This window comes from Neophocaena asiaeorientalis, unplaced genomic scaffold, assembly GCF_003031525.2.
Source record: "Neophocaena asiaeorientalis asiaeorientalis breed wild unplaced genomic scaffold, Neophocaena_asiaeorientalis_V1.1 scaffold1136, whole genome shotgun sequence".
NCBI classification, from domain to species: Eukaryota; Metazoa; Chordata; class Mammalia; order Artiodactyla; family Phocoenidae; genus Neophocaena; species Neophocaena asiaeorientalis.
This window is the reverse complement of record NW_020172368.1, coordinates 201,804-222,722: the sequence shown is the minus strand read 5'-3', so window position 1 is coordinate 222,722 and position 20,919 is coordinate 201,804. Positions and strand designations below refer to the sequence as shown.

At 49.5% G+C, this 20,919-nt stretch overlaps 1 protein-coding gene across 3 annotated transcripts; it reads right to left on the bottom strand.

Moving 5' to 3' along the window:
* Nucleotides 1–5,133: 5,133 nt before the first annotated feature.
* Nucleotides 5,134–20,534, bottom strand: RAD51D (RAD51 paralog D). Of its 3 annotated transcripts, XM_024731254.1 has the most exons (10): nucleotides 20,308–20,534; nucleotides 19,945–20,006; nucleotides 19,630–19,748; nucleotides 12,822–12,903; nucleotides 12,445–12,579; nucleotides 11,863–11,958; nucleotides 8,614–8,704; nucleotides 8,419–8,489; nucleotides 5,888–6,052; nucleotides 5,134–5,715 (listed from the first exon to the last, which is right to left on the bottom strand). In XM_024731254.1, the coding sequence occupies exons 1-10, from the start codon at nucleotides 20,387–20,389 to the stop codon at nucleotides 5,632–5,634; spliced, it is 987 nt and encodes a 328-aa protein (XP_024587022.1). In that variant the 5' UTR covers nucleotides 20,390–20,534; the 3' UTR covers nucleotides 5,134–5,631. The 3 variants fall into 3 exon arrangements, with proteins under 3 accessions (XP_024587022.1, XP_024587031.1, XP_024587038.1); XM_024731263.1 differs by lacking the exon at nucleotides 11,863–11,958; XM_024731270.1 differs by lacking the exon at nucleotides 11,863–11,958 and having other exon boundaries at nucleotides 12,839–12,903.
* Between the last annotated feature and the right edge of the window lie 385 nt (nucleotides 20,535–20,919).

Here is a 20,919-nt window from a genome sequence, read left to right as displayed (position 1 = left end):
GGCACTTTACATAAATTATCTGTTTAATTCCCCTGAGGCATATATTTTACCAATAAGGAAAAGGTAATTCCCCTGCAACATACATTTTACCAACAAGACAAAGACATTACCTTGTCCAAGTAATTCAGCCAGAAAGGACCCAGTAGGGTTTTGAACCTAGATTTTCCCCTGATTCCAAAATCCCAAATCATCATTCTACTTCACCAGCTCTTAAATTCTCCGGACCTAATAAATTTTGCAAAATATAAAGTATTCCTTTCTGAGAGAGGTTGTATAGGTTAACCCAGAATGGAACAGGAAGTGATAAACGGACACAGGATGCTAACCCCAATTTTTCTATCAGAGGTTATTCTCCGAGGGAATTATTCCCTAAGAAATCAGTGGTAGGGTGTTTCAATACATGGCTGGGTAAGTATTTGGTGTTTTACATAAGCTATATGACCCTAAAGCAATTCTATGCAATAGGTATTATTTTCCCCATTTCCCAGTGGCTGAAACTAAGGCTTAAAGAAGTTAATTCATCCAATGACATACAGTAAGTATCAGAGCTAAGACCAAGTTAGATGAGATGAAAATCTTGCTCCTTGACTTTGTACACTTTTCAGCATACGCCCATTGTCTTCTGGAAAAACCCAGGCTTATATTGAGACTATTACAGCCAGAAACTAAAGATGCAGCAAAGAGCTAGGATTCAAAGCCTACTCATGGATTCAAGCTTGTGCAGCAGCTGAAGTGCACTTGTACAGCTCTGGGATGCATGGACCTTCCACTGGCTGGGAGAGAGAATTCTACACATGTCAAATGGAATGGCCAGTACCTGGCCTCCCTCTCCAGGATAGATAGGAAACACACTGAGGTCCTTACCTTCATAAAAGGTAACTACAGGGAACCTACATCTTACTTAATGATATAATACTGGAAACAGGGCTTCCCTGGTGGCACAGTGGTTGAGAGTCCGCCTGCTGATACAGGGGACACGGGTTCGTGTCCCGGTCCGGGAAGATCCCACATGCCGCGGAGCAGCTGGGCCCGTGAACCATGGCCTCTGAGCCTGCACGTCCGGAGCCTGTGCTCCGCAACGGGAGAGGCCGCAGCAGTGAGAGGCCCGCATACCGCAAAATATATATATATATATATATATATATATGTATGTATATATATATATATACTGGAAACAGCTCACTAAAATCAGGAACAAGACAAGGAGGATGGCTATTGTTGCTTCTATTCAACTTAGCACCGGAAGTTAGTCTAGCCAGTGAAATAAGACAGGAAAACATGAGAGAAACATCTTTTTGAGGGTAGGCTTGGATGAATAATCTACCTAGCTCTAATTTAAACTCCAAGCATCACAGAGCCTTCTCCAATGCCCATCCCCAGCAACTGGACAGTTTTAACTCTCCCCAGTGCAACTCCATGCCAGAGCACAGTAAAACCTAGTTGGGATGTGCATCTAAATCCCTTACCTCCTGGGACGTCCCCCCACCCCCCACCCCCCTGCCACGGTCCAGTGGTTAAGACTCCGCGCTTCCACTGCAGGGGGACGCGGGTTTGATCCCTGGTCGGGGAACTAAGATGCTGCATGCCGTGCCAAAAAATAAAATAAAATAAATCACTTACCTCCTGCTGGCTCCCATCTCAGGCACACACAGACCCTGTTGTTTTTCATTCAGCTTTATTTTCCCCCAAACCTCCGGTTCACCTTATTATCAACAATATCTCCCTTCTTTGAGTGTTTGTCATTCCCTCCTAACTTCCCTACGGGAAATCGGAAAGAGCTGAGAAAGTAGGTCTCTGATCCAGCTTTTACGGTGAACAAAGATAAAAAGAGGTTGGGATGGGTAACCAAGTTGCTATCGGGGCAAAATACAAAGAAAAATTTAACTGAAACATTCACATAGTCACAGCCGAAGGCAGCATAAGGATGGAAAGAAGTAGGGTTTGGAATCAGACAGATTCAAGTTTGGATCTGGTGCTGCTCACTTATTAGCTTTATGTCCATAACCTCACTGAACTCCCATTTACTGTCTAGAAGATGGAAGGCTTTCTGTAGGTCTAAACGAGATGGGGACAAAGGGCCTAAGCACATGTGAGCCTTGATACACTTGCCTCCTGGACTTTGGCAGATACTAGTGGTTGCCCACCCAACGTCCAACTCCTCCACGCACACTCCCTCCTTTCTAGTAGCATCCCCGTTTTCTTTTTTTTTTAAATAAATTTATTCATTTTTATTTTTGGCTGTGTTGGGTCTTCATTGCTGTGCGCAGGCTTTCTCTAGTTGCAGCAAGCAGGGGCTACGCTTCGTTGCAGTGAGCAGGCTTCTCATTGCAGTGGCTTCTCTTGTCACGGAGCACGGGCTCTAGGCACACAGGCTCAGTAGTTGTGGCTCGTGGGCCCTAGAGCACAGGCTCAGTCGTTGTGGCGCACAGGCTTTGTTGCTCAGCGGCATGTGGGATCTTCCCGGATCAGGGCTCGAACCCATGTCCCCTACATTGGCAGGAGGATTCTTAACCACTGTGTCACCAGGGAAGCCCAGAATGACTGCTTTGATGAGAACGAGCTTAAAGACAAAACCAACACAAAAGGAGAGCAGAGCAGAAAGATGGAAAGGTCCTACGCCACTTGATGAGCCGCCAAATGAGCCAACCTTGGACGTCGTGTTACTAGAGATAACAAATGTTATTGTTTAAGCCTCTTTCAGCCAGGTTTCATTACTTGCAGTGGACAGCAGCCACAGTGATACATGGACCTTGAGCCTGAGAGTCTTTGGGAGTTCACGTGCCTAACAAAAGCCATGAAGTGCTAGCACATACATAGTAGGGACTCAACATTAACGTTGTGTAATATCAGACCAACGACATACAACAGTCCTCTGTAGAAGGATATGTAAAAAGACACTTTGGGGGGACTTCAATGACTAGATCATATGAAAAACATTCCTGCGTTTCTCCTCTGCCATCTTTAAACCCCACCCATTTGTATATCTAACAATTACCGAGCTCCCATACTGTGGAAAGAGCAAAAGAAAAATTAACGTGGGAGCCCTTCAAGGGGATCTTGGGCTCATGGGCAGACAATAAGACAAGTCTGAGTGGTACAGGAGGATTGTGATGTCTATCTAGACCCCAGCTGAGGCATAAAAAAGGGAGGATGTCTGGGTGGGTGTGCACCGACGCAGTCAGGGCTGGGCGGAGGCAGACATGTAAGCAAAGGAAGCAAAAGGCACATGCGCAGGAGGGCCAGCCTGGCCCCAGGCCTGTTAGGGAAGCCTCGCAGGGTGGCTGGCCTGGAGCGGAGTGTGTGGGCTCAGCGTGAGGATGAGGTGAAGCCCCGGTCTGAGAGCAAGGCCAAGGAGGAAGCGAGCTGTGAGGGGCAAAGTCCTGCAGAAATGTCACGGGGTGGTCTGCAGCAGCAATGAATGGAGCGCCTTCCTGTGGCCAGAGAGGCTACCTCGGTGAGGCTCTGTGGCTGGAAGAAGTCCCCACTGAGGACAGAACTGTGCCGATTGGAAACTAAAGGCAACATGGACACAGAGTCCTGGCTGAGGAATCGAGAGTCCTGGGTTCCAGCCCCTGTTCTGCCACTGGGACTGTCATTTCTCCTCTTTGGGCCTCAGTTTCCTTCTCTGTTAAATGACAAGATGGGGCCTATGATCTTTACAGCCCTCTCAAACCACACTATTGTAGGGTCCTGAGTCAAGGACCAAGCACGCAACACCACATATGGGACATATGGAAGATCTGCCTGGGGCAGAGATGGTAACCAGCCTCCACCTTGAACACCAGTTCCAACTGACTGCTTGTGGATACCTGGAGTGCTGTGTGGAGAAAAACTAAAACTGCAAAGGACTCTGAGCTCTGCCAAAAAGAATGCCTGATTGATCGGTGATGTCTGCGTGGGCTCCGGATGCCCAAATGGTACAAGTGACAGGGACGTGCCAGTCCCAGCTTAACGTTTTGTTTCCTACTACGGTTGCAATTATGCGCCAAACACTCCTGGTGTAAGGATGCTGAAGATTCATTTCTCCTGGGAGCCTGTGAAAGCAGCAGCGCCAGGGTTCCTCCTCCAGTCTGCAGCTTACCAAGCCTGTCCTTACTCAGGCAGATACCCTCGGGCTGGTCTGCCACTTGTTCCCAGTCCTCCAGGCTTCTTGCTTTTATCCCTGCTGTGTTCACCACCTCTAAATGTCTTGTCTTCGGCCTGTAACTCTGACCTCTCTTCCTGCAGCCAAGCAACTAATTACATGACAGGCTCTCAAACCGAGAAAGGCAACCTTCCTTTAAAAATTGTGGTCAGTGGGGCTTCCCTGGTGGCGCAGTGGTTGAGAGTCCGCCTGCCGATGCAGGGGACACGGGTTTGTGCCCTGGTCTGGGAAGATCCCACATGCCGCAGAGCGGCTAGGCCTGTGAGCCATGGCCGCTGAGCCTGCGCATCCAGAGCCTGTGCTCTGCAACGGGAGAGGCCACAACAGCGAGAGGCCCACGTACCGCAAAAAAAAAAAAAAAAAATTGTGGTCAGTGAACAATCCTGATCATTTCTCTCCTTTGTCTTTTATTTCCTCTTCCCTGGTGTCCTCCTCCCCGCCCAGCCAGAGTTATAGCTTGAAGAGGGATGGCCACAGTGCCCATAACAGACAGGGGGGTTATTTCATACACTAGGGCACTAGGCTGTGGTACAGCTGGCAGGAAGAGAGGGGTAATTATATTGCATGTTGGAGCCACTGGCAATGAATTTCTACATAAAGGACTAGATTTACCATGTATTATTTATGCCAGCATCAATTTTCCCAGCTGGCTCTACTTACTGTGCAAATTCTCCTCTGTCTGTTTATGGGCAAGGCCATGGTTCAGCACCTCTGGTTACTCGACACTGTGGAGGGGCCCCACAGGGCCCCAGGCACGTTAAACAAGCGGCTGGATTCACGGGGACCAGGTCACATCTTCCCTTCCTGTTAAATTATATTCCTGGGACTGCAGTGAGCTCCCGGTCTCGCCTGGTCATAGTGATGCATGCAGGTTTGTGAAACCAAATGGGCAAGAGGGAAAGAGGAATAACCATTCTTTGGGGCCTCACTAGGGGAAACTGAAAAACCACCTTCTGGGGGGAAAATGGATGGCTCTGGGGCTCAGAGAATTTCCTCTGTATGCTTTTAATATCAGGACCTAGATAAAGAAGAGTTTTGCACTTACAAGGTTAATTCCACCCAGTAACTCAAAGAGAGAGTTAAAAGAAAGGGAGCCCCATCTTACAGATGGAAAAACAGAGGCAAAAAAACAAAAAGAAGAAGAAGGGAAGCAAAGTCAAGCTAGAGGCCTCAGACTCGGTCCCTGTGTTAGGATGGAGTGCAGTACGGCGATGCACAGGGTTATCTGTCCAGGCACCAGCATGCCTCTTCAGAGATGCCCAAGACACTGAACTCGGCGCCTGCTGGAAACATACGTGGTAGACACAAGGGAGGAAAACCTGGTACCGGCATGAATTTCTGGGTCCTTCCACAGTAGCATCCTCTCTAGCCAGTAACACTGTGTTTCCAGAGAGAGGAGCTAAGGACTAAGATGTCTGCCCAGCCTGAGAGCTTCTATGCAGCCACCATGTCCCATGGTGGGAGGGTTTGTCCCAATCAACAGCAAGTCACATGTGATCTCCCTGTAATGTTGGGCTCTGCACTGGAGTCCCCCAGGTCCCAATGTCCACCATCTCCTGGAAACCTGTTGGCTGGAACAAGACAGGAGGGGAAGGTGAGTTTTTCAGTTGAGCAGCCCAAGTGGGTAGCCTCTTTGGCTGCTGGGTCTCAGTATCCAGAAGTTCCTCGATGAGGAACTATCTGTGGGCACAGAAGCCACCCTCAAGGGCCCAGATCCCTGGCTTTCCCCTGGGGCTGGCTCACCAGACGGGGAGATTTGGTCAGACATGCCATGCGCCAGCTGCCTGATGCTCCTGCACCTTGGCCGGTGTCCAGGAGAAGCCGGGTGCTGGGCACAAAGCTCCAGGAGCGTCCCAGGGCAGGTTTGAGCTGCCCGCTGTCCCTGTCTCGGGTCATGTGATTGGTCACCTGCGGCAAAAAGAATCAAAGGCTTATAGATCTGTAATGCTGGTACAGAGGACATCTGCTCCTATGGCTTCATTTTCTAGATGGGAAAGCTGAGGCCTAGTACAAGGAAACAACTTCCCCAAGCTTCCATAACTTATCAACGGTCTGGAATCAGAACCCTGGACTCCTGACTTGTGCAGAGCTCTTGCCACTAAACCACAACGTCCCAGGCTTGATTCCAATAAAAGGTAACGGGGCATGTGTCTGGGAAAAGCAGTGCTGTCCGCTTAGGCCCACTACAACCCCAACGCAACAATCAGGCATCCTGAGACTACGTGCACCCACCCCTTTGTGTCAGGGTGTGCATCTGTGTGTATACGTGGGAGGGGTTTTGGAAGGCCGGTCAGCTCTGCTCTGCCCAGGCTAGTCTCAGGTAAGCAACGCCAACCTCAGTGCATCCTCTTGAGGTTAACCCCTGCTCCCCACCCTACCCCTGGGCAGAGGTGTGGTTTGTTCATCATTGAATCCCTGCTGCCTAAGCCAGAGCCTGGCACACAGCAGGTGCTCACATACATCCTACAGTCTGCAGAGGGAGGCCTTGGGACCCAGTATAAGAACAGAAGAAGAGACTTCCCTGGCGGCGCAGCGGTAAGGAATCCGCCTGCCAATGCAGGGGGACATGGGTTCACTCCCTGGTCCGGGAAGATGCCACATGCCGCGGAGCAACTAAGCCCAAGCGCCACAACTACTGAGCCTGTGCTCTAGGGCCCATAGGCCACAACTACTGAGCCCGCGTGCTGCAACTACTGAAGCCCACGTGCCTAAAGCCCATGCTCCACAGCAAGAGAAGCCCACACACCACATAAAAGAGCAGCCCCTGCTTGCTGCAACCAGAGAAAGCTCACGTGCAGGAATGAAGACCCAACACAGCCAAAAAAAAAAAAAAGAACAAAAGAATAGAAGAACAAAGCCCCTTATGCTGCTGGTAGGTGCACAAAAACTATAACCTTCCCGGCAACTTGGCAATGTCATATCTAGACATTTAAAAATATGTTTGTCCCTGACTCACTGATTATACTTTTAGGAGTCTGAGGAAATATGAGATATGTAAAGAGATTTAGGTATAAGGATGCTCACTGTAGTGTTTCTTCTGTTTTTTTTTTTAGATTTCAAAATTTCAACTGAATTTAATCTGCCTAACTCATAGCAAGGTGGCTACTTCAGGAGGAGTGATCATTTCAAGGATATTTCTCTCCATTCCAGGTTCACTGTAGTTTTAGTTAAAATAGAGAAGGGACTTCTTGGTGGTCCAGTGGTTAAGACTCTGCCCTTCCACTACAGGGGGTACAGGTTCGATTCCTGGTCAAGGAACTAAGATCCCACATGCCTCGTAGCACAGCCCAATAAATAAATAAATAAAATAAGATGGTGTAGTATAGTTGGCCCTTCGTATCTGCGGGTTCTGCATCCACAGATTCAACCAACTACAGCACAAATCCACAGTCGGTTGAATCCACGGATGCAGAACCCACGGATAGGGAAGGCAAACTGTATTTACTGCCTGGTCCTTTAGAGGAAAGGTTTCCTCACCCCTGTAACACAGGTATTAAACAAAATAATACATAGCTGCTAAAACTGGCATTCTTAAAGAATCTATTAAAAGACATGGGAAATGGTGGTGTGTGTGTTTTTTTTTTTTTAACAAGATTACAGTTTAGTTGGAAAGTTGGTTAAAAGTATATGTATATATGCAGAGAAAAAAGACTCTACGGAGGTATATAAAACTATTAATATGGTTTCTGTGGATGTGGAGATCAATTACAAATTTGACTCATATTTAACTATTTTTTACCCTCTTTTATGAGAAGCATGCAGACTTTTAAAAAACTACTCCATAAGCAGAAAAAGTTACTTTAAAAGCCAAAAGATCCCTTTCTATGAAGCTCTGGAAAAGGCAAAACTATTGGGACAGAAACCAGATCAGTGGTTGTCTGGGGCTGGAGGATCTTTCTGGGGTGACAGAAATATTCTGTATCTTGATTGCGGTGGGGTAACAAGGCTGGAGATGACTGCATCAAACTTCAAACAAGGAGGAGGTTACTCTGTATGAATTATACCTCAATAAACCTGACTTAAAGAAAGTAAAAAGAAAAACAAGACTGTCCCTGATCCCTTGGCTATTTAAGGTCCGATCCCCTCCCAGTCTGGTGCTCTAGATGACCCAGGGAAGTTGGGCTATGGTCCTTTCCCAAAGGGCCACTTTGGGGGTTCAGAAGCTGCTCTTTAAGGGAAATAAAGAACTGTAACTTGAAAGAACATCTCCCCACTTGGTGAAGCCCAGGGACCAGAGGTAAGGCAAGGATGGCTAGCCAAGTCCACTTCCTCACCACCAGTGCCACGCTGAGGTCCCGGGCCAGAGTCTTCAGCTCTCGGGCCAGCTGCATCATCAAGGCCAAGCCTGGGGAAGAAAAAGCAGAGAGGGTGGGCAGCAGGGCATCGGGGACCAGGCCGGCCGGAGACAGGACTCCAGAACCGGGAGACAAGATCAAGACCCCAACCCTGGGCTCTGCCACACCACTCACCTTCCCTCTGCTGACCTCCCAGAAGTGGGGCGACCACCGCAGTGACCGAGTCCACAACCACCACCTTCAGAGTCCCTGAAGAACTGGTCACCTGTGGGGTTGATGGGAAGCAGGCGCCATGAACCAGGTGGCCTCTAGGGGGCGACCACTACCAGACAAGCCTGCTCCTCTTCCAGAAACTGGTAAGAAATAACCTCCCCCACCCCAAATACAGCTGGGCATGTATGACGGAATTTCAGAAATGTCTTTTTTTTCCCACCCCCATTTGTATGTATAACAGATTTTACTGAAGAATTGGGTGGAAAGAGAGAGTTTAAATCACAGGACATCACAGATACCCTAAAATAATTAAATTTGAGAAATCCCTGCTCAGATCCTGTGGTCCCCTGGTCAGGAATTTTCTTAGTAGAATCTTTCTCCTTGTGGCCAGTCCCCCATCATCTTGTCAGGCTCTCTCTTCCCTCTCCTGCTTACGCCCCAAGTTCCTAACTTCCTTTGCTGAAGAGGTCAGCCTTCTCTTTACTTCAGTCTCTTTCCAGATTGTGCCTCTAGGGTCTAATCTTCCATATCTAAAAAGGTTCCAGGGGCTTCCTTCATGGTGCAGGGGTTAGGAATCTGCCTGCCGATGCAGGGGACATGGGTTTGAGCCCTGGTCCGGAAAAATCCCACATGCCGCAGAGCAAATAAGCCCGTGTGCCACAACTACTGAGCCTGCGAGCCACAACTACTGAGACCACATGCCACAACTACTGAAGCCCACGTGCCTAGAGCCCGTTCTCCATGACAAGAGAAGCCACCGCAATGAGAAGCCTGTGCACCTCAATGAAGAGTAGCCCCCTCTCACCACAACTAGAGAAAGCCCATGCGCAGCAACAAAGACCCAACACAGCCAAAAAAAAAAAAAGTTTCCAAATATAGACTATATAGACAGCCACCTGCTAAAACCAGGAAACTAGGAAACATCCTCCTAGTTTCTTGGACCTAAAATGTTTCTTGTCCTTGAAGCTTCCCTTCTCTTCTCCCTTATTCCTTATATCGAACCCATTTGCCAATTCTGTTTCCATAACTGTTCTTTTTCATCTCATGTTGGCCAAGTCCTGGATATTCAGCTTATCTTGTCTGTCTTTTGCATGTCTCCCCCTTCACATCCCAGTTATTGACTCTTGGCCAGTCACTGGCTGTCTAAGGGACGCTGGCAGAAAAGAGAGAGATCAGCTTAGCCCTTCCTTACTCTCTGGGAGAGCAGGTTGAAATCTCTGGCCAAAATGGGACAATAAGCCGTTTGCCGCTTGTAACAATGGGGTTATCAGGTATCTGTGGCAGACAGACCTCACGATCCCCACCTCTAGGTGTTTGAATCCTCTATGATCCCTTCCCCTTGACCCTGGGGGAGTCCCATGACTTGCTTTCTTACTAGTCAAATGTCAAAGGTGTTAGGATGTCACTCTTTTTTTGGCCGCACTGCGTGGCTTGTGGGATCTTAGTCCCCGACCAGGGATTGAACCCAGGCCCTTGGAAGTGAAAGTGCAGAGTCCTAACCACTGGACCGCCAGGGAATTCCCTGGATGTCACTCTCTTGATTAGGCTACATTATATGGCAAAGGGAATGGGCTGCCACCCCGTGATTACATTATGTTATGTAAGATGGTGTGTTGCGTTTTGCTCTTACTCTTGTGTTGGCTTGAAAAAGCAAGTGGCTATGCTGTGAACTGCCTATGCAAAGGGCCACATGTCAGGAAGAGTGGGCAGCCTCAAAGAATTGAAGGTGGCTTCTGCCAGCAACCAGCTACCAGCAAGGAACTGAAGCTTCTAGGAAATGAATTCTGCCAAAAACCTGAATGAACTTGTAAGTGGTTCTTCCCTAGTTGAGCCTCCAGATAAGAACACAGCCCAGCTGCCACCTTGATCACGGCCTAGAGAGACCCTAAGTAGGGGACCAGGCTAAGCTGTGCCCAGACTCCTGACCTACAGAAACTGTGAGGCAATAAATATGTGTTGTTTTAAGTCACTAAGTCTGTAGTAACTTGCTATGCAATAATAGAAATATATACCAGCTAATGGCCCTACAGTAAAAAATATCGTCTTTTGACCTGGGAATTGAGAGATTTGGGTTATAAGCTTTGTTCTTATCCTAAATATGCGGTGACTTTGGGCAACTGACTGAATGTCTCTGGCCCTCACTCTCCTCATCTCTAGAAACAAGAGGGTTGGATTAGGTCAGAACTACATGACTTCATGTCTCAACACATGGGGGTGTCATAGCCTGCTACGATTCCTATGGCAAGCATTTGTTCAACTATTGTATGTTCTAAAGTTTGTAAAAATGCTTTACTTTATATACAACCCTGGGTATGCCCATGGGAACATGTTATGCTTTGGGGTGAGAGATAAAGTTTAAGATGAATTAAACTATCCTCTGTAAGGTGTCTCCCAAATCTAAGAGTGTATAAATCAGTGCACCAAATCCTGTCTAAGCACCTATCAGGTGTAGCAGGGTACCAAGCCAAATGCCATTCCAAACTCCTCTTCCTTGTTAACAGGACTCTGAATGTGTTCAAGTACTGGGAAGAAATCTCCTGACATCAGGGAAGGTGGGCCCAACCCCTGGTCTAGGAAAAACACATAGCTCAGTTTTGGTCAATTAGATGTAATGGGAACAGGGAAGCATTCTGGGGGGTTCCAGAGGAAGATTTCTCTTCCCTTATAAAAGGGAAGAGGTACAGAAAAGAGGCATCTATCTCTCACTGACCTGAATATGGATGTAATATGGATGTGTGAAGACATGATGCTTTGAGCCATAGCAGCCACTTTGCAATCATGAGGGGGGAAGTGCAAGAGAACCAGGCACACCAACCTACAGCCCTGACATTATGGACTTGCCAACCTCCAGACTCATGTGAGATAATTAAAAGTCCTCAAGGTTCAAGTGTCTGTCAGATAGATTCTACTACTTGCCGCTGAAAGTAATCTTAATGGATCCGGCGTTGGAATGCAGAGATGAATATGACATGATCCTTGCACTCAAGGAAGGGGCTTACAGTTTACTGGGGAAGATGGGCATGTAAACGAGGAGGCACTCAGGAATGAATTAAGCATCCAGAAATCCCATCCTGGGAGCGGCAGACACAGCTAGAGTCACCAGATTGCACATCTGCGTTTCCAAGCAGAGTCTGTAGTAGGACACCTGCCCACATGCAGACAGCACTGGCCAGCTGGGAGGAGCAGGGAGGGGCGGAAGAGCAGGCTCACCTGCTGGGACACAGTGCCTCGCAGGTCCTGCAGCACATCCAACATCTGGAAGATGTCAAACGCACGCACCACCTGGATCCTCTGGAGAGCTCCCGCCTGAAGAGGTAGGAGATAGAAGGGAGAGCTTTGGAGAAGAGGAGAGGGGGTCGCGCAAGATGAAGAGGGATTTTGAAGCTGAGCAGGAAGAGGCACTTAGACAGAAGGACTCAGGTCCAGGATGGCAAATGGGCTTTGTCTGATGGGCCAGTTCTCACCAAGGTGGCTGTCTGGGTGCTGAGCTGCAAAGCCAAGTCAGAGCTCCGTGGGAAGGAGGGATAGGACTGATTAGTGTGTCTTCCGTGGGCAAGAAATGGGAGAGAAACACAGATACTGGGTGTATGGCAGCCCTGAATTAGGGTATGGCAGGGGTGGGATGATGTCATAATGGGGAGGCTTGCAGAACAGAAAGTATTAGTAGAACAGCAAGTTTCAAAGCCAGAAGTATCTATTCACAAAAATGACCAAAATTCTTGCCACATTGGATAACAGGGTCTTACTTACGGTGTCGGAACCTCAAAGGAACCCAACCCTCCTGCTCTTTACCTGCTCCTCCTCCTCTGGGGTTCTGGCCTGAAGTAGCTGGAGAATGCGGGAAGCTGTGAGCCCTCCAGTGGAATCGATGTATAGGACGTTCTGCTGCAGGCCATGGGCCACGTTTGCAGCCACACGAAGACATACCTGAGTACAGATGGGGCACTGGGTGAACTTGAGCCCTCAAGGAGGGCCCAGCATGGGTGCTCCCACCAAATCTTGTCCAGATCCCAGAGACACGAATGGGCCCAGTCCAAGCCTCACTCCTCATCACCCATCTTCTCTCTCCCGATCTCTGAATCACAAGCACACTGGCAGAAGCTTCCCCAGGGATCCAGGGCTATGCACACACCTCCCCCAACCGTCCTGGCTGCTGGACGCACGTGTACCTGGGTTTTGCCGCTACCTGGGCCTCCTACGATTTCAGTCACTTCTCCAGTATAGAGACCAGCATCCAGCAGTTTGTCCAGGCTGATGGCAGAAGAGAAGGCAAGAGAATCAACTGAGGGGATTCGAGGGAAGGGAGGGGAGTAGGAACCAGGAAAAAAAGCAAGACATCCCTTCCAAGCACTGTTCTGTCCAGAGACACTCTAACATCTCTGGCCAGGAGGCTTCTCCTGGTAGAGTTTCCTTTGGGGAAAGCCGGCATGGCTAAATGTTCCTCCTCTGGCCCCTCATCCTTTCACTCTCAGCTTACAGATCACTCTGGGTGATCACTTCTCCACAGAGGTCTCTTTGCCACCCCATCCAATGGTCCTCTCATTCTCCATCTCAGCCCCTTCTGGGTTTCCTTGTTAGCATTTCCCATAATTTGTCATTTTCTAAAACTTTGAAATAATTACAGATTCACAGGAAGTTGCAAAAAACAATGTACAGGGAGGTCCCATGTACCCTTTACCTAGTTTCCCCTAATGGTAGCATCTTTCACTATAAGATGTATTGTACTAGACTATAACATCGCAAATTGACACTGGTGCAATCCACAGAGCTTATTCAGATTCACCACCATTAGTTCCGTGTGTGTCTGTGTGTATAAGTCTATGCCATTTCATCACATGCATGGGTTTATGTAACCACCACAATCAAGATACAGAACATTTCCATTGCTGCGAGGCTCCCTTGTGCCACCCTTTTATAGCCACTCCCCTTCCATCCACCCCAATCCCTAGCCCCTGGCAACCGATTAATCTGTTCTCCATCTCCGTTGTTATGTTATTTCAAGAATATTATGTACACAGAATCACACAATATGTAACCTTTGTGATTGGCTTTTCTCACTCAGCATCATTCCCTTGAGATCCAAGTTGTCACATGTATCGATAGTTTGTTCTTTTTTTACTGCAGTGTAGTATTCCACGGTATGGATGGACCAAGTTTGTTTAACCATTCACCTATTGAAGGACATTTTAGCTGCTTCCAGTTGGAGGAAATTATGAATAAAACGGCTATGCACATTTGCATACAGGTTTTTCTGTAAACTTAAGTTTTTATTTCTCTGGAATAGATGCCCCAGAATACAACTGTTGGGTTGTACAGTAAGTGCATATTAATTTCACAAGAAACTACTAACTTGTTTTCCGGAGTGCCTATGCTATTTTACTTTCCCACCAGCAATGTATGAGGTAATCCAGTTTCTCCACACCCTACTAGCATTTGGAGTTATCACCATTCTTTTTGTGTGTGTGTGTGTGTGGTACGCGGGCCTCTCACTGTTGTGGCCTCTCCCGTTGCGGAGCATAGGCTCCAGACGTGCAGGCTCAGCGGCCACAGCTCACGGGTCCAGCTGCTCCGCGGCATGTGGGATCTTCCCAGACTGGGGCACGAAACTGTGTACCCTGCATCGGCAGGCGGACTCTCAACCACTGCACCATCAGGGAAGCCCTATTTTCCCCATTCTATCGCTTGTCTTTTCATCCTCTTGCAGAGCAAAAGTTTTTGGCCCAGAGCACCCTGGGGCAAGGACTGGGCCTTGTTCACCCCAGAACTGGCACAGTGGCTGAAACACAGGAGATGCACAATAAATGTTTCCAGAGAAATGAGTGATAGAAGGTTCCTATGTTATCAACACTCTGGCTGTGGAAGCCTTGAGATAAATTCAAGTCATGGCCAATCCTAATCCAGTTTCTGTCCCTAAACCACCAGGAAACAGGTCACTACCCACACCCCATATCCTGCCCAACCGAGAGAGCAGACAGCAGAAGCAAGAAGAACTACAATCCTGCAGCCTGTGGAACAAAAACCACATTCACAGAAAGATAGACAAGATGAAAAGGCAGAGGGCTATGTACCAGATGAAGAAACAAGATAAAACCTCAGAAAAACAATTTAAATGAAGTGGAGATAAGCAACCTTCCAGAAAAAAGAATTCAGAATAATGATAGTGAAGATGATCCAGGACCTCGGAAAAAGAATGGAGGCAAAGATCGAGAAGACGCAAGAAATGTTTAACAAAGACCTAGAAGAATTAAAGAACAAACAAACAGAGAGGAACAATACAATAACTGAAATGAAAACTACACTAGAATGAATCAAGAGCAGAATAACTGAGGCAGAAGAATGCATAAGTGACCTGGAAGACAAAATGGTGAAATTCACTGCTGTGGAACAGGATAAAGAAAAAAGAATGAAAAGAAATGAAGACAGCCTAAGAGACCTCTGGGACAACATTAAACGCAACAACATTCGCATTATAGGGGTCCCAGAAGGAGAAGAGAGAGAGAAAGGACCCGAGAAAATATCTGAAGAGATTATAGTCGAAAACTTTCCTAACATGGGAAAGGAAATAACCACCCAAGTCCAGGAAGCGCAGCGAGTCCCATACAGGATAAACCCAAGGAGAAACACGCTGAGACAAATCGTAATCAAATTGGCAAAAATTAAAGACAAAGAAAAATTATTGAAAGCAGCAAGGGAAAAACGACATATCCTGCCCAACCTATGGGCTGAAATTTCACCTCCTTCTCATCACAGCCTATACTAACACCTCCATGTCCTGGCCACATGCAACCCTGTCCCAACCCTGTAATCACCCATGGGCTCCAGCCCTTTGTGATGGTCCTCGAAGACGTCCCATGACCCCTCTGTATACGCCAAGCAGCACGTAAGCACCCCATCTCTTTCAATTCCAAGGCCCCCATGATTATAACCACAGGGCCCTGCTGGTCAAAATGCTCTGGTTACCACTCTGGCCCTGCGGCTTCTTGGGATAACTGTGCTCACCTTGTCTCTGTGTAATAAGCACCTTGTTAAAGAGCATCCAGCCTCTGCCACTGCTGGATCCCGTTCCTCCCACTGAGATCAGAGAACCCCCAGTCCCATTATAGCAGTGGTTCTCCCAGTGTCGTCCCCAGACCTGCAGCATCAGCATCACCTGGGAACTGATTAGAAATGCAAATTCTCAGGCCCCACCCCAGACCTACTGAATCAGAAACTCTTAGGGCGAGGACCACATCTGAGTCTCAACAAGGATACATGTTGAAATCTGAACACCATTAGGCTGGACTAGTGTTTCCCAGTCCTGCCTGCATGTTAAAATAACCACGGGAGTTTTAAAAAAAGAGACCTGTATCAGTGATTCCCAAACTTGTCTGCACACTGGAGTCACCTGGGAACTTCAAAAAACACTGATGCTTGTGTTCCAGCCCCGGAGAATGTGATTCAATTGGTGTGTGTGTTTGGGGGCGCAGAATAGGCTTTGGAATTAAAAAAAAAAATTCCCAGGTAATTCTACCTGGCAGAAAAGTTTGGGAACCACTGGCCTAGAGCAATGAAGTCAGAATTTCTAAAAGGGAGACCCAGGCATGAATATTTCTTAAGCTTCCCAAATGATTCTAACATGCAGCCTGGGTGAAACCACTGGTCTTAACTCTCCAGTCAAGAATCAACCCTGGGACTTCCCTGGTGGTGCAGTGGTTGAGAATCCGCCTGCCAATGCAGGGGACACGGGTTCGAGCCCTGGTCCGGGAAGATCCCACATGCTGTGGAGCAACCAAGCCTGTGTACCACAACTACTGAGCCTGTGCTCTAGAGCCTGCGAGCCACAACTACTGAGCCCACGTGCCACAACTACCGAAGCCTGCACGCCTAGAGCCTGTGCTTTGCAACAAGAGAAGCCACCGCAATGAGAAGCCTGCGCACTGCAATGAAGAGTAGCCCCTGCTCGCCGCAACTAGAGAAAGCCCACGCGCAGCAACGAAGACCCAATGCAGCCGCAAATAAATAAAGAAATAAATAAATAAAAGAATCAACCTCATTCTTGGCTGTGAGGATCAGTCTCCATAAGGAATTCCCAGATCCACCTCCCAGCAGACTTCTCACCTGTTTCCATTCCATGTCTCCTGATGCACCTCCCTACCAATCATCTCTGCTCATCAACATGGACAGACCACCCCTCTTCCTCCGCCTGCCTTGTGGAGCAGAAGTACAAATGGGTCTTACCACATGTTTTGAACACAAATGATTTCTGGGATTTATCCTCCACCTTTCCCTCTGAACTGGCTTTGAGTCATTCTTTCAGCCATTCATTCAAACATCGCCTGTATGTGTCACATTTCCTGAAGGCCTTTTTCTAAAACGAGGAAGAGGCAGAGATGAACAAGACACAGCTCTGGCCTTCAGGGAACCACCCATCTCCCCAGATAGTATGGCTTCTTCCAAGGCACGCTACGTGCTTTCTTGCCCTCGTAAAGATCCACGGTGCCCGCCAGCATTACAAGCTGTGAGAAAGCCTTCAGCAGGGAAACCTGCTTCATTTGGGTTAACCAGCATTTCCCGAGTTGTTGACTACAGAACTCCCCTCCCCTCCCGTGTTAGAGTTACATCCATCAAGTGTCCAAAGAACACTGTGAGGATGGCTAGAAACCTACTGGGTCGTCTTTGATTCTTCACATCTATATTCCCCCTGGCAGGAAGGCTTATCACATTTCTTCAGCGTGCCTCCTGCCATCCCCTGCCCTACATCGGCTCACACACCCTCCCCTGCCATATCCTCCTGGGCCTCTCTCCTGCCAGGCTCCCCAGCCCCATCCACCCTGCCCACCTCCACCCTATGCCTGTAACTCTACTTTCACAATACAGCCTCCTGCCTGGAGGAGGCAATAGGGCAGATGCGTTAGAGGTGGGTTCTTATGCTTAGGAGCCTGACAGGTGTGACGTCAAGGGTCTGGTCTGCCACTTACTAGCTGAGGTATCTTTTTTTTGGGGGGCCTCGCCATACAACTTGCAGGATCTTGGTTCCCTAACCAGGGATCAAACCTGTGCCCCCTGCAGTGGAAGTGCAGAGTCCTAACCACTGGACCCCCGGGGAATTCCCTAGCTGTGGGATCTTGAGCAAGTCACTTAACCTGAGTCCCAGTTTCTTCATCTACACGATGATGATTTTCATTGCAACGCGCTCATTGTGATTGTGAAGATAAATGAGACGACATACCTGGAGTAACGGTGCCGGAATACTCAGAGAAGGCCCATCCGTTCCTCACTGCCCAAGGCCCGCCTCCTGCATAGAGCCTTCCTGAATCTCTCTGATTCCCCCTGCAGTGACTCACCGTGGCTGCCATCTTGCCAGTTTATCACCTGACTGCTTCCTCTGTATAATGCTGGTTTTATAAGCTCCCAAAGGCCAAGGCTGCTCCTTGTTAATCACCCCCTCATTTTTCTTTTTTTCTTTTTTCTTTTTGGCCACACCACGCAGCTTGCGGGATCTTAGCTCCCCAACCAGGGATCAAACCCGGGCCCCTGGCAGTGAGAGCCAGGGAATGTCCAACCACCCCCTCCTTATGCTGCCTCCCCGCACGCTCACACCTCTCTCTTGTGTTTACCTGCTTTCTCTACCCAATGGGTTCTTAAGTGCCTCGCCTCACCCGTACCGGTATCATCTGCACTTACCTGGAACCCGTAGGCACTCGGCCAGTTCTTGATGAATGACAGAACTGAACCCCCAACCCAGGGAAAACAAGCACTGTGCTCTATGAACCTTGCCAAGAGAATGTGTTATGGAAACAGGGAGGGCCAAACCAATCCAAAGACCTTTGTGGTTTCAGAGTTCTTTATCAAATTCTGCACAAACAGGCCAAGAATGAGGTCAGACTTCCTTGTCCAGAAGCTGCCCGTTTTCTTCCAACTCTTTCTCTCTCCACACAACACGGCAGAAGATAACCACTCTCATTCCCTCCTGCTGCAGAGTACGGGGAATGAACCAAGTTCTGGATCAAGTGCCCCAGGGCTGGAGCCCCACCTCTGCCCCTTACTCCTCTTGGGCTAAACTCAAGTGGGGTTAATAATCACTAACTCGGGCTTCCCTGGTGGCGCAGTGGTTAAGATTCCGCCTGTCAATGCAGGGGACACAGGTTTGAGCCCTGGTCCGGGAAGATCCCACATGCCGTGGAGCAACTAAGCCCATGCGCCACAACTACTGAGCCTGCACTCTACAGCCCACGAGCCACAACTACTGAGCCCATGTGCCACAATTACTGAAGCCCGCACGCCTAGAGCCTGTGCTCTGCAACAAGAGAAGCCACCGCAATGAGAAGCCCACGCACCGTAACAAAGAGTAGCGCCCACTCTCCACAACTAGAGAAAGCCCACGCCCAGCAAGGAAGGCCCAACACAGCCAAAAATAAATAAATTTTAAAAAAAGAAAAAAAAAATCACTAACTCACAGCGTCACTGAAGAGATTATACAACCTATTATATAACCTACTATGTGTCAGTGGCTGGTATGTAGTAGGCACTCAGTCAATGTTAGTCCTGCCATGCTCTCTTGCCCCATCCATAAGGGAAAGAGGGGGTAGGGGCAGAGAAGAGTTGCTCTGATCTGCTAAATAATAATGAAATACTGACATCTTGTGTTATAGGACAGTGGTTCTCAACCAGCGGTAATTTTGCCACCCTGGGGTGGGGTGGGGGGACATTTGGTCACAGCTGGAGACATTTTTGATTGTCAGACATGGGAAGGGAGGTGCTACCGGCTTCTAGTGGCTAGAGGCCAGGGATGCTGCCAAACATCCTACTATAAGTGCAGGACAGCCCCCCCACAATAATTCTGCATCCCCAAAAGTTAGGAGTTGGAGAGACCCTGTTATAGCTTAAGAGAAATCAAAGTCCTGAACATCCTCACCACTGTTTGAAAAAGCCTGCTCTCCCTAGACACAAGTATCAAAAGCCCGCCTCTCACCTTTTCCCGCAAGTACCCACACAAACCTTGCAATGCCGGTGGACAGGATGGCAGTGGAGGTCTTCAGCTCCTCGTAGAGATCAGCGCCATTGAAGGGGAAAGCTGAGAGCTGAGCCAGCAGCACCCGCCTCAGGGCAACCAGGGCCTGCGGAAGGGGCGGGGAAACTCAGGAGAGGGCCGGGGCGCTCCGACCCGAAGCAGCCCAGAGTACTCGGCAGTGACCCGCCAACGGAAGAGGCCCCCAGGGTCTCATACGGCCCCCTTATCAATCTCTGGGAACCCTCTGCTCAGGGATGGGCATTTAGAGACATCCAGGTTTGGAGCGGAGATTGTCAGCTCACCTTGTAAGACAAGCCACATTTCTGGGCTACTTCCTCCAGGTCTGCTGAAACCAGGTCCACCACTGAAAACAAAACACGTGGGTTGGTGGGCAGGAAGGGAGGCTCGGGGGCCTCGCTCACTTGACTTTTCCTCGCCTACGTCGACTAGCTGAGCCGCAGGACCTGGCGCGGTGCCTGGCACACAGTGGGGGTTCTACCCTTCCTGGGGCGTGGCTAGCTCGCTCCCACCTTCCCGGGCTCTCAAGGAGGCTGTGGGCGGAGGAGGGGGGGAGAGGCCCCCCACTCCCGGGGGTGCCAGGGCCGGGGCCGGCCTCTGCGCTGGGCCCGGCCGCGTGGCCCGCACTGGCGCACGCCTGCGATCACCTGTCTTGATCCCGCGGCTCCGCAGAAGCTGGGCCATATCCTGGGTGAGACCCGGGCACAGTCCGGCCCGGAGCACGCCCATGTTCCCTGGGGGCCCGGTGCCGCTCGTCCCGAGGACATCCGTGGGGCCCTTTCTGGACCAGCGCGGGAGGCGGGAGCGAGGCGGGAGGTGGAGGCGGCGCGGAGGGTGCGGAGCCTGCGGGGACGCCGGCACCCACAGTCGTCCCGCCCGGACCGCGCCGCAGCTTCCGGCTTCCAGGCTCCGGGGCCCGGCCTGCGGCGCCACCTGCTGGCCACGGGCCGGATGCGCGAGCCGGGCGTCCCTGCGCCGAGGCCACCGCGCCCAGATCTGCCACCCTGCGCCCGCGTGCGTCTCTGCCTTCTACCCGATCTCGCCTCCCTGCAGACCTCCCAGGTGCAGCCTTCTGTTCTGAACACTGGGCCAGAACGTTCGATCGGACGGACCATCCCTACGCTCAGGGACGTACTTGTTAGTGAGGGAAGACCAGGAAAGAGGAAATCAAATAAATCAGATAATTACCGATCGTTTGATGGGTGCTAAAAAGCAGCAGAGCACAGAGAGGGCATCTGCTTCTCTATTTTCCAATAAAC

What these genes read in the sequence shown, in the direction of transcription:
- RAD51D (XM_024731254.1), bottom strand. Translation starts at nt 20,389, where the DNA reads ATGGGCGTGCTCCGGGCCGGACTGTGCCCGGGTCTCACCCAGGATATG. An exon ending in CCCCAGAGGAGGAGGAGCAG is followed by an intron (nt 11,959 to 12,444) that starts GTAAAGAGCAGG and finishes CTACCTCTTCAG; the next exon opens with GCGGGAGCTCTCCAGAGGAT. An exon ending in ACCTCAGCGTGGCACTGGTG is followed by an intron (nt 6,053 to 8,418) that starts GTGAGGAAGTGG and finishes TTTTTGCCGCAG; the next exon opens with GTGACCAATCACATGACCCG.